This window comes from Plasmodium vinckei (assembly GCF_900681995.1).
Source record: "Plasmodium vinckei vinckei genome assembly, chromosome: PVVCY_05".
NCBI classification, from domain to species: Eukaryota; Apicomplexa; class Aconoidasida; order Haemosporida; family Plasmodiidae; genus Plasmodium; species Plasmodium vinckei.
Window position 1 is genome coordinate 668174 of NC_051297.1, and position 13122 is coordinate 681295.

A 13122-nucleotide genomic window follows, 5' to 3' on the forward strand; every position below is an offset into this window, starting at 1 on the left:
CAATATTTATTACATAAAAGCTATGTAGAAATAATAAAACCACATTCTATATATTAAAAATAAAATAAATAAATATGCTCCATATATATGTATGCACATAAAGTGTATAATATAATTGTGCGGCCTTAATATATTATTAAAAAATAAGTATAACCATATTTGTGACGGTAACATAAGTTATATATGCTTATTTATTATATATATATATGTATATAATAATTATCATTGTAAATGATATATTTTTTTTTAATTACAAAATAATTTAATCTTAAAAATATTTTATCTTATTATGATGGAAAAATAAAGTAAAATATATAACATAAATGTAAAAAATTGTAGCTTATTAGAATAAGTAAAAAATAATAAAATTAAATAATAAGGATATCCGAATAAATATGGATAACAAATGTAAATACATACAAAAAATTGTAAAATTTACAAGAATGGGTACAAATATCATACGTACAATTGTAATATAAAGAATACAATTAAATATGAAATATAATCGTGCCATTTTTGAAAAATTCCAATTTTTCATACGAATAAACCTAATAATATATTATACATAACGAAAAAAATACATATAATATATTATTATGGCATTAAAATATATTTTAGTAATTATTTAATGCTCATGAGCCATGCCATTTTTTAATTTTAATGAAATTCATATTTTTTTTCATTACAAATTTTATTTGTGATTTATATTTTTAGATTGTGTTAAGTTGATCGAATTGTAAATAATTTTTCCCTTACATTAATTTTACTTTTCTCTTCATTTTTTTTCAAAGCCAGAAATATATTTTGAAATGAGTATATTATAAAATTGGAGAGCAATTTATTCACCTTATATATATATGTATATATTATATACGTACATTTATGTACCTGCATTTATATGTATATATTATATACGTACATTTATATACTTACATTTATATATATACGCTTATTGAATACGCTTCATATACATATCTGTGTATATATATTCACAATATTTTATTCCCCTCCCCTTTCCCTTTTTGTACCTCGGATATTATCTTAAAGGGGGAAAGTGGATCAAAAAATCGAAATAAACATGATTTTATATCCAAATAAATACTTACTATCCGGCACGTTAAAATGTATGCTGGCAGCCCACATATATAAATTGCCGGTAGAGCTAAGTGATGATTTTTTTTTCACTCGTACATTTGAAGTTGAGAAAAGTTTAGTAGTAAATAAGAGGCCACTGCTTATTTATGAAAACAAATTTGTAAGTTCCACAAATGCAATATGTTTTTTATTGCATCGATTAAGAAATAAAGGTATAAACGTAAAAAGTTTAGATGACAAACTACGTTTATATTTGACATGGATCGAATGGAGTGATGTATTAGAAAAAAACATTGAGCGCTTGAATAAAAAAAAAATAATTGAAAGTTTAGATTTGTTAGAGTCTTATTTGAGCGAGAATATTAACAAGGAGTTTATATGTGATGGAGCTGAGGAAATCAAAAGAGAGGATGGATGCGATGAAACAGATCAAAGCCAAGAAAATGGTACGTGTGGAATTACATTAGCAGATATCTATGTATACACATCTTTGAAATATTCGAATATTGTTATATGCAATGAAAGTTGGTCACATATAAACAGCTATGTAGAAAGGATAAATAATTTAGAAGATGTACAAAAAGTAATAGAAACAGTTGAAAAGGTTCATAAATTAAAAAATATATATAGTTTATTTATATCAAAAATTTGTGAAAAAAATATTAATGATCATGTAAAAAATGAGAATTTTTATATAACTACTGCTATTAATTATGTAAATGGTGACCCACATATAGGTCATGCATACGAAATCGTATTAGCTGACACAATAGCTAGATATCACAGAAATTTAGGAAGAGATTTGTTTTTTACAACCGGTGCAGATGAGCATGGATTAAAGATAGCAAATCAAGCAGCAAGAAATAATATAACACCACAAGAGTTATGTGACCAAAATGTAATAAAATTTAAAAAATTAAATAAAGATTTACATACCACAGAAGATTATTATGTTCGAACAACTGCAGAAATTCATAAAAATATTGCACAATCTATATGGACACAATGCATGGAAAATGGTGATATATATTTGGGTGAATATGAAGGATGGTATAATGTTCGAGAAGAGACATATATACCCGAAAATGAAGCTAAATTAATGAATTATATGGACCCATTAAATAATGTAAAACTAGAAAAAATGAAAGAACCGTCGTATTTTTTTAGGATGTCTAAATATCAAGATAGATTATTACAACATATACATGATAACCCAGATTTTATACAACCAGAAAAGAATAGAAATGAAATATTACAACGATTAAAAGAACCATTAGAAGATTTGTCTTGTAGTAGGACAAAATTCAGTTGGGGTATTCCTGTCCCAAATGATCCAAAGCATGTAATGTATGTATGGATGGATGCATTAATAAATTACTATTCGAATTGCTTTATAAATAACCAAGAAAGAATGAAATATTGGCCAGCAGATATTCATATAATAGGAAAAGATATTGTTTGGTTTCATGCAGTAATTTTCCCAACAATTTTAATGTCTATAAATATAGAATTACCTAAGTGTATATTTTCACATGGTTTTGTATTAGCTGGTGATGGTAAAAAAATGTCAAAATCTTTAAAAAATGTGATTGATCCAAAAGAAATTATAGAAGCATATGGATCAGATGCATTTAGATTTCATGTAGTAAAAGAATCTAAAAGAGGATATGATATGAGATTTGATGTAGATAATTTAGTTGATATGTGTAACTCTGATTTAGCTGATACGATAGGAAATTTAGTACAACGAACATTGTCGCTTTGCTTTTTATCAAATAATGCAAAAATCCCACCTTTATATGATGATATAGATGTTGAATTACCATTCTGTATGCTCCATTTTATTAACAGAATAGAATATTATATGAAAAATTTTCATATTCATAAATTCTGTGAGAAAACAGTAAATGTTTGTAAAGATTTAAATAAGTTTTTAACCGATTTAGCCCCATGGAAATATAAAAAAGAATCGGAACAAAATAAAAAATTACATATCATAAGATTAATGTTAGAATCTATTTATTTTATTGCACATTACATAGATATAGTTGTCCCAATGATAGCATCACAAATATTTAGCCAATTAAATACACCGAAAAAGAAAATTGTGGATTTAAATCCATGGCTAAACAATTTGGAAGAAGGTGTAATAATTAATAACGATCATGTTTTATTTAAAAAATTTGAAGTAGAAAGTGTTAAGATAAAAATACAAAAAGTTATTATGAAATTATCTAAAGTTATTAAAGTTATAGAACATGGAGAATTAAAAAATTCAACCCTTTATGAAATTGAAACAGATGACGGAAAATATATAGCTCTTCTAAATTTACCACATAATGAAAGTCACATTAATACATTAACAGTAGCTATTATGAATATAAAACCTCTTACCATAAATAATATAACAGTAACTTCTATCATTCCACATGTACATAAAGAAATTTTTAAATTTAGCCCAGATGAAAACATACCCGTTGGTACTTTAATACATGCCAAAAATTATAAAACTTTAGTTAAACAAAGAGATAATTTGACAAAAAAAGAGATTAACTCATTACAGCTCTCAATAATTAATAATAATTGTTTTTATGAAAAAAATGTCCCCTTAGTTTTCGGTTCCTCTGACAACCCATTTTACCATGCAACTCAAACCTCAGGCACCCTCAATTTTTTTAGCTAATTTATAGTCACTTAATGTGGTTATCCTACATATACCTTGATGGTGTTTATGCATATTTGTTTATATACCCTTTTATATGTTGGTCGACATTTTTCTTATTTTCTCTTTTTTACCTTTTTGTTTTAAATACCTATCCTTTTCAATATACGCGGATAGAGTCATTGAGCTTTAGCTTTATCTGCATAATTCGTTTTAAATTTTTATATATGCATGATAAATAATCTTAGAATATTAAATAATACATCATTTTCAATATATATACAAAAAAACTTTTCTTAGTTTTTCGTTCTTATGCATAGATAAATCGTGCATATAGATATATATATGTAAAAATATTTATTTATATTTAATTAATATTGTCGTATTTTTACAATATATGCACCATTGTGGGCATAAAAAATAATATAAGTCAGGTCATATCAATTTCTAATTTTTAAACGAATCGAGTAATATGCTCTTAGCAGTTCTAATACCTCACAATATATATTTGAATATGAACAAAACATGACACATAGATTACAACTCCTCTTTAAAATATTTATGTTTTTTATTACTTCTTAAATGCTTTAATTTTTCATTTTATAAATTAAGTGATTTTACACCGAATTATTTGGTTCGTTTTATAATTATATCTATATTCACAACAAACATGTAAAACCCTTTAAACAAATAGATCAACACATAAACATTAATGCATAGGAATAATTGCATATGGATAAATCGAATTTTATGTAACTTGAAAAATAATAAGCATAATGAAAAGGTTTAAAAAATGGACTTAACTACATGCAGCAGCTAATTATTTGATTATCTCCATAAGTGCAACAGTAATATAAGAAGATTTAGGTAAAGAGCAAGTTAAAAAAATTGACGACATATCTTGATAATTTGGTATTTCTTTAATTAAATGCTCATGGTATAAACTGCTGTTAGTAAAAACAATATCCTGGTCAACTTGTTGGTCAATCTCTTCATTTTTATGATTCATCAAATTATACAAGTCGCCTTTTATTATTGGTATTGTGTTTTTCTTTGTTAAGTCCGCTTTAATAAAAACGGAATGAAGATTAGATGGCTTGACTACAATTTTTCTATACCCTCCTGATGCATTAAATAAATATTTGTCTGATTTAAAATGATCAAATGATAATTCAAAAGAACCTAAAACTTTTTTATATTCATCAATTAAGTTAGAAGGGAAAAGTGTATTTTTATCACCGGGGAGAGGTAAAACGGCATCGTAAATATTATATTGGGAAATATTTTCTTCTGTTATTATAATTATTTTGTTTTCATCAAAATCAATTTCATTATTTGAAAATGAATCATTTAGTTTTCTCTCAGGATAATTTGTTTCTGATTCGTTCATACTGTCGTTTGAGTAGTCTGAATTTACTTCATCATGACTCTTTAATTCAGTTTCATAATTGCCTTTATGGGGTACTTGAACTAAATCGCCTATCACAACTTTAAATCCAAATTTGTTCATTCTGATATTAACTAAAATATTAAAAATTAAACTTTGTGTTGCATGTATAAACAACGAAAATATATCTTTTGGTATATTTATAAATGCGTTTTTAAAATTGTGACTATTTTTTAATGACCCTAATATAATTTTTTCAACATAAGAATTGTTTGATATTGAATTTATTATTTCTTCTATTTCATTAGGTATTATATTTTTTTCGTTTTGTTTTTTGTTAAGAAAACGATTTGAATAATCATTATTTTTCTGCCACTTTTTTTTTTTTTTTTCGAAATTGTTTTCATTTTTTATTGCTGCTACTTTTATTGCTTTGTCTGAATTTGAGTTCAGAATTTGAGTTTCGTTGTCTGGTTTTAGACCTGAGTTCGGATCAGTGGGTCCTATTTCATTTAGTTCGGCATTTGATCTATCATCTCCATTTATATTTACATTTTCATTCTCACTTTTATGGATAATATTGTTAGATTGAATAAATTCTTTCTCCACCTTATCCAGATAGTTCATTAATACCTTCTTTTTCTCAGGATCCAAATCTGTATTCTCAATGATAAGAAAAAGAGCTTGCTTGTAGTTTTTTTTTAAAATAGAAATACCAATTTGATAGTTTTTAACTTTTTTACTACCAAATCTTTGATGGCCATAATAATTAATAAAGCCAAAATTTTTTAAAATTTCAAAAAGGTTATGAAATCTTATTTTTTCATCTTCATTATTATTTACTCCCCTAATTAAAATTTTGAAAAAATTTCCTTTTAAATATCCTAAAGATAATTTATTTTTTTTATATTCTAAATTGGATAAATAAACATTATTACACCAATTGTTATTATTAATTAACATTTTATATATGTCTTCTTTTTTAATTTTCTGGATGCAAAATTTTTGTATTGTTATTCCTCTTTTGTCCTTAATTCCACAATAAGATATATCAGAATTGTTTTTTTTGAAAATTATTTTTAATTTTTTCAATATTTCGCATATATCTTTATTTTCTTTGTACAGGTTAAAATGTAAATATTTTTTATCTCTTTTTTTGCTTCTTTTTTCTTCTCTCATTTTGTTAATCTTATCTATAAAGTTGTCATTACTTAAGCATTCCCCTTCCTTTTCCTGAGGCATTTTATAACTATTATTATCGTTTTTTAAGCAATTGGTTTTGATTTCTTCTTTTATTATAGCATCAGTTGTATAGGCCCCAGATTCTGTATAGATATCTTTTTCACATTTACTTACTTGATCGGCTTGGGGGCTAGATAAATTATTGGTATTACTCAAAATAGGAATGGAATTCTCCTCATTTGATAATTCATTGATTTTACGTTTTTTTCTGAGGGAATGGTTTGGAAAAATATCACATGTAGTATCATCATTAATTGTGTCATCATAATTCGACCCCGGTTTATCTTGAAATGAATTTAAATGGGTATCTTTTTGTTGATTTATATCATTATGGTATTCGGTTTTATTTTCCAAGGACATTCTTATATCGTGGTTATTTTTATCCTTATTAATATCTTTTAATTTTTTTAATCCTTCTAAAATAACATTTTCAAAATCGTCATTTTTATTAGAACGTAATTTTTTAGCATTCGACTTTAATTTGTCGAATATCTCAGGAGGTGTAATAATTTTAAGACAATTAAAATTTGGATAAACTTCTATGATTGTAAAAGGTTTTTTATCATTTTCCTTATCCTCATTTTGTACTTGATGGTCATTATTAATTTGGCAATTTAAATGTTCGTATGTATATGATTCATTTAAATTGTTACCTATCTGATCGGCTAATATATTTCCATGTGATATAACTGTATCCAATTTAGTAACGGTTTTTGTTTCAGTTAATAAAAAAGGGAAATATTTATTTATAGCATTGTGTATATTTTTTCTTGCAATTTTTTTTTTTTCATCAACTGATATGATATCATTTGATTTGCTTTTTTGATCGCCGTTAGTTTGATCATTATATTCGTATAAAGTAGGATCGTCAAATTTTGTTAAAACACAATATGGAATTGTGAATTTTCTTCTTGATTTTTGAAGAGGTTCATTATTTGAAGATTCAATTTTATTGTTTTCTACCTCATCGTGTTCAAATTCATTTTTTTGTGTTTTTTTTTGTTTTAGTAAATATATTTGGTGCAGAATATCCAAAAACTTTTTGAAAACATCTTGATCAGACTCATTTATATGTTTTTTAAAATGTTGAATAGATAAATCTGAATTACTTATATTTTGAAAAATATTGATTTCATCATGCTTTTCTTTGTCTTCTAAAATTTGATTAATTTTATCTTTGTTTATTATTTCATCCAAATGTAGGATAATGTTATTTTTTGTTATTTCGTGAACATGAAAATCTTCGAAAATTGTTTTTACTTTACCATTTATACCTTCGAGATTATGTATATTTTTCCTAATCAGATATTCAATTCCATGATTTTCAATATATGGTAAATTCATCGTTCGTAGGGGAATCAAAAATAGAACTGGGGATATACAAAATTAAAGAAAAAATAATGTATATACCATTATATAATACATTGTATAAATTTTTATTAGACCTTGCTAAAAAAGGGAAAACATATATATTTTTTAAAAGATGTAACTTTTTAATTTTTATTATTATTATTTTTTTTTTGAATTATTATGCTGATCATTTAAGAGGGCAAAGAGGCGAGTTGGTAGTTCTATAAAGCATTATATATGTAATACTTTGCAATGCTTATGTAAAAATTTGTAAAATTGCTACTCATATTTTAATGAATGTAAGAAGCAAAAAATTATAATGAAAAAATATCAGAGAAAGGGTAAAAAAAATATAATAATCCGAAATTATGTTGAATTATTTATTTTATTGGGGCTGATATTGTTACAAAATTTTCTTTTTTAATTACTTTGGATGCAACAAAACTGAAATTTAAACAATATTGTGCATATTTTTGTATTTTATTACGGTTAAAAAGATTGAAACCAAGTAATATCCATATGATTGAGTGAAAAATAAGTTTAACAAATATGTTCCCTTTGGAAGGCTCGCAAATTAAATAGTAAATAAATGAATATACATATATATATTCCCAGCGATGATAAAATTAACTTCCCTCTCTTTAAAAGGGACGATAAAAACATATGGGAAAGAAAACCATAATATGGTCTCTTATGTAATTTAATTATGGATGGATTTGTATTAAGTATATCCCTACCATATAGACGATTGTGTATAGGTTCTGTTATTATACAATTTCAGACATACGAAAAAACATATAAATATGTATCTACATTAGCGATACCCAAATAAAAAGTGAAAATATTTTGCATCGATCAAAATATAATGATCATATATTTTTATAATTTATGGAAAAAGGAAAAATAGTATTTTATATGTTCCTAAATATAAACAAAACACTGTTTATTTCCTACTTTTTAAATTACTAGAATAAGTATTAATAAAATAGTAAAAAAGGATATATTTGTTAGTACTACTTTTTCATTTTTTAATTAAAAATATATTGCAACCTTTTCAAAGTTGCTAATAAAATTTAAAGAATAGTTATATATTATGCATGGCCAATATTATATATTATTAAACTATAGACTTTTATTGAAAATTTTGTGAATATTTATATTAAGTAATGAAAAAATAAAATAATTGAGAGTACTGCATTACAACTAGAAAAATAGTAAAATCGGCATCAATTATTTTTTTTCATAATTTTTTCCTTGTAGTTTATATTTTTGATCAAAAAAAGACGGAAAGTTCAAATGTTATAATATTGTGCATTCCTTCATATTTAATATAATTAATTGATATTTTTTAAATATATTTTAATGGTTTAATTTTTGTATAATTAAAACAAATAATTCCCTATACTGGTTATGCTTTGGGTATTTTTGTGTGTTTTCCGCATCGATCGTGGTTACAATATTAAAATGGTATAAAATGAATATATGTGTACATTTGTATCAATGATATTAAAAAATAAAAAATACATATAGTATACAGACCACATGGAAATATGCACACAAGGTTTCTATAATTGTTTCGAGTTTCCAAGTAAAAAAATATATATATGCATTTTGGTAGACATACCTTTGTGCTTGCTCAATTCGCGAAAAAAAATAAAAGATGCAGACTTGTAATATTATTTTTATTTATATTTCTATGATTAGCTCAAAATAAAACAATGTGATAATCTTACATCAATATATTTTATGTGGTGTATAATTTAACAAAAGAAAATACGGCGATTCAATAAGCAAGCAAACATTTTTTAAATAGCCATATTAAATTTTCTCATGAATTAATAGTGTAAATAATTGTAATCATTGATTATGTTCTAAAAAATACTTATATAGATCATTCGATGGTTTCGAAAAATATGTGTATGCAATATTTTGTCTATTGTTATTGCCATTTTTTATAATAGACCAAAGATGATAGCATCAAAATGAAAAATGAGCATTTTTACTTAGGAATTGAAATGAATATTTTTTTTAATTACAATTTTTTTATATGATAACATAAATTTTTTTTATTTTTATATAATATTTTTCATTTTTAATAGTTCCATTGCTTCATTTCATTGTATTTTATTGCTTACAAAATTTTCTTATTACCATATAAATTTGAATAGACATAAACATATGCATTTTTAATAAACTTGTTTGGAAACTAATAATTGTATTTACTAATAATATAAATATATGCATTTCCTTATTAGTATAGTAGCATATATATGCATATTATTTTTGGAAAATATATATATAAAGGAGAATTATTCTGAAATATATTATTTTTTAACTTTCTTAAAAAAATAAGTAGCAATGAGGAAAATTATATCTATCAATTTTTATGTGACTCTTATAGCATTATACGCATTTTACAATAATGCTTTATGCCAAGTAGAAACAAATGGAAAAAAGACATCCCTAAGAAATGGAAATACTTTAGGTTGGTCTTCATTGCACCATGTAATAAATAATATAGACACACCGAAAAATATAAATTCCGGTAATTCTGAGCATCAGGGAAATAAACCCCAAGAAACGAAACAATCTAATGCTGATGGAAAAAACTCCAATGATGTGATTACCCCAACTGATTTATCACTGGTAATAGAAAATGGTAAACGAAATGGAGATAGCAATTCACACACAGAAGAGAAAAAAATAGAAAGCACATCTAGAAATAATTTACCTAATGGTTCACAAGAAGATGCTAAGACAATTAGTAGTCAGACGAATAATGCCCAGCCCACTGATAACAAAAAAGAAGATGCAGTTCCAACCGCTTCAAAAAATATAAATGGCAATACACTGGTTCATCGGCAAGAAAATAATGCGAATCCATCTTCAAAAGTAGAAAGTGAAAGCGCATTAACGAAGTTAGAAGAAGTCACGCCTGAAAAAAAAAGCGCAGAAAAAAATAACGAACTAGATGCAAATGCTTCTAAGGTACCAGTAAATACAGGGAATGAAACTAACACAAACAATAGCATAGATGGTGAACAAGCAAATGACAAAGAAATAACTAGTGAAAATATATCAAAACCGGGTTCCCAGGAAAAATTACCAAATATAGAAGTGAATTCTGAGATCAATAAAAATGAAGATAAACCAACAAATGCAGATATAAATGCGCAAGATAAGGCAGAAGGGGAGAAAAAAGACCCATCGAATAATGGGAATAATAATGGAGAACAACTTATTCCAAATGAACAATTAGAAGGAACAAATACACCAGACAACGCAAAGAACAAAGAAAGTGAAAACGAGAAAAATGATGCTAATAATCAAAATCTAAATGACAAAAATAATTTGGGATTAGAGCGTGATATAGTAAAGAATATATATGAATTTATAATAGCTGAACTTCCAAAAGATAATGTTTTTACAAAGAGTACCGAAGAGGCGGGTAAAAATATAAATAATAATGATAAAGATTTAGTAAAAAATGCGGAGAAAAATGTTGAAAATGAAAAAAAAGAAGTAATAAATGAACAGCCAATAAAGAACCAAGGAGAAATAAATAATAAAAATGAACCTAAAACAGAAGGAAAGGAAACATTCCCATTTAATAGTGCCAATATTCATAATTCATTTAGTAAGATTGTTGATAATATTAACGCTGCACAAAATGACGGTAATACATTATTGAGTAATATAGTAAATTTATTTAGTAATCCCGGTTTTATTTCAAATGATGTAAAAAATTTCGTAAAGGACGCAGTTTATTTGTTTTCAGCTTTTTGAATGTATTCTAAATAAGTGAAGTATTATGTGTTTACAGTTGGGTTATAAAATATATATATATTGTGAGTCACCTTAAATTTTCTGAAGCAATGAGTAATAAAATAGGATGTTTGCAATAATGATATATTGAAGTAACAATGGCATATTAGGGGAAAATATGGATGATAATAATAAATAAAGAATAAACAGAATCTTCATGTATGCATAAAACGTAGGTAAGTTGCTATGTTATCAATATGAATACTATTAATTTTTTTTTGCAAAAATAATATTTATTTCAATTAAAAGATAAAAAACATGAAAATATAAAAAATTTTATATGTATTAGGATGATACTGTGGTATTTTTATCGATTTTGCTATTTTATTAACATTTCTCATTTTTTTGCAATTTGGGTATTTTATTTTTTGTGTATTATGAAAAATTGCTAAAAAACATTATAAAAAGGAATACGGAAACAACTAGTATGAATAAATACAAATTTTCAATCGATGTTACGTTGATAAAATTTTAAAAGTTATAATATTTTTAATGCACACGTGTGCATATTAAATTAAACATGTATTTGTTACTCTCCGTAATATTGTTTATTGTCTTTTTTTTGTTTTGTAACCAAGAAATATCATATAATTATTGTATTTTAAAAAATATTTTTATAACTAAAGAATACTTTGTCATATTATAAAAATACCATACATGTAATATAAATGATTATTATTTTTTTATTATCACATTTCAATAATATTAGGATACTTTTTTAAAAATTGAATAGATATGCATATTTATCATATAACTATTAATATTTTTTTATGAATTTTTTAAACTGTACAAATAAGCATATTTAATATATAACTATTAATATTGTGTTAATATAATAAAGGTAAAAATGAAAAATCTTTTGTCTACTTTTTACATTTTTCTTCTTTTGAAGATATTAATATTAGACAACAATGGAGTAAATAGCGAAAATACAAATGTACAAAACCCATATTTAAGGGGAGTTATGAAAGATAGTCATTTCAAAATAGATAAAGATACAGAAAATGAAATGAATAATATCACTAAAGGGGACGACGAAGAACCTCCAGCTGAACAAAAGGAAGGAGAACAAAAAGAGGGAGAACAAAAGGAAGGTGAACAGAAAGAAGGAGAACAAAAAGAGGGAGAACAAAAAGAAGGTGAACAGAAAGAAGGCGAACAAAAGGAAGGAGAACAAAAGGAAGGTGAACAAGTAGTTGAACAAAAAGAGGGAGAACAAAAAGAAGGTGAACAAAAAGAAGGTGAACAAGTAGTTGAACAAAAGGAAGGTGAACAAAAAGAGGGTGAACAGAAAGAAGGTGAACAGAAAGAAGGCGAACAGAAAGAAGGAGAACAAAAGGAAGGAGAACAAAAAGAGGGAGAACAAAAGGAAGGTGAACAGAAAGAAGGAGAACAAAAAGAGGGAGAACAAAAAGAAGGTGAACAGAAAGAAGGCGAACAAAAGGAAGGAGAACAAAAGGAAGGTGAACAAGTAGTTGAACAAAAAGAGGGAGAACAAAAAGAAGGTGAACAAAAAGAGGGTGAACAAAAAGAGGGTGAACAAAAAGAAGGTGAGCAAAAA

The 13122-nt window shown here is 25.2% G+C and overlaps 3 protein-coding genes across 3 annotated transcripts; 2 read left to right on the forward strand and 1 right to left on the reverse strand.

The window, feature by feature from the left end:
- Positions 1-1126: 1126 nt before the first annotated feature.
- PVVCY_0501920 (methionine--tRNA ligase, putative) lies at positions 1127-3778 on the forward strand (the record flags this gene model as incomplete). Its single annotated transcript, XM_008627563.2, has 1 exon — positions 1127-3778. The coding sequence occupies one exon, from the start codon at positions 1127-1129 to the stop codon at positions 3776-3778; it is 2652 nt and encodes an 883-aa protein (XP_008625785.2).
- Positions 3779-4577: 799 nt separating this feature from the next.
- On the reverse strand, positions 4578-7730 carry PVVCY_0501930 (tRNA pseudouridine synthase D, putative; the record flags this gene model as incomplete). The annotated part of the gene is made up of 1 exon (XM_008627564.1): positions 4578-7730. The coding sequence occupies one exon, from the start codon at positions 7728-7730 to the stop codon at positions 4578-4580; it is 3153 nt and encodes a 1050-aa protein (XP_008625786.1).
- A 2364-nt stretch (positions 7731-10094) lies between these two features.
- On the forward strand, positions 10095-11522 carry PVVCY_0501940 (conserved Plasmodium membrane protein, unknown function; the record flags this gene model as incomplete). The annotated part of the gene is made up of 1 exon (XM_008627565.1): positions 10095-11522. The coding sequence occupies one exon, from the start codon at positions 10095-10097 to the stop codon at positions 11520-11522; it is 1428 nt and encodes a 475-aa protein (XP_008625787.1).
- Between the last annotated feature and the right edge of the window lie 1600 nt (positions 11523-13122).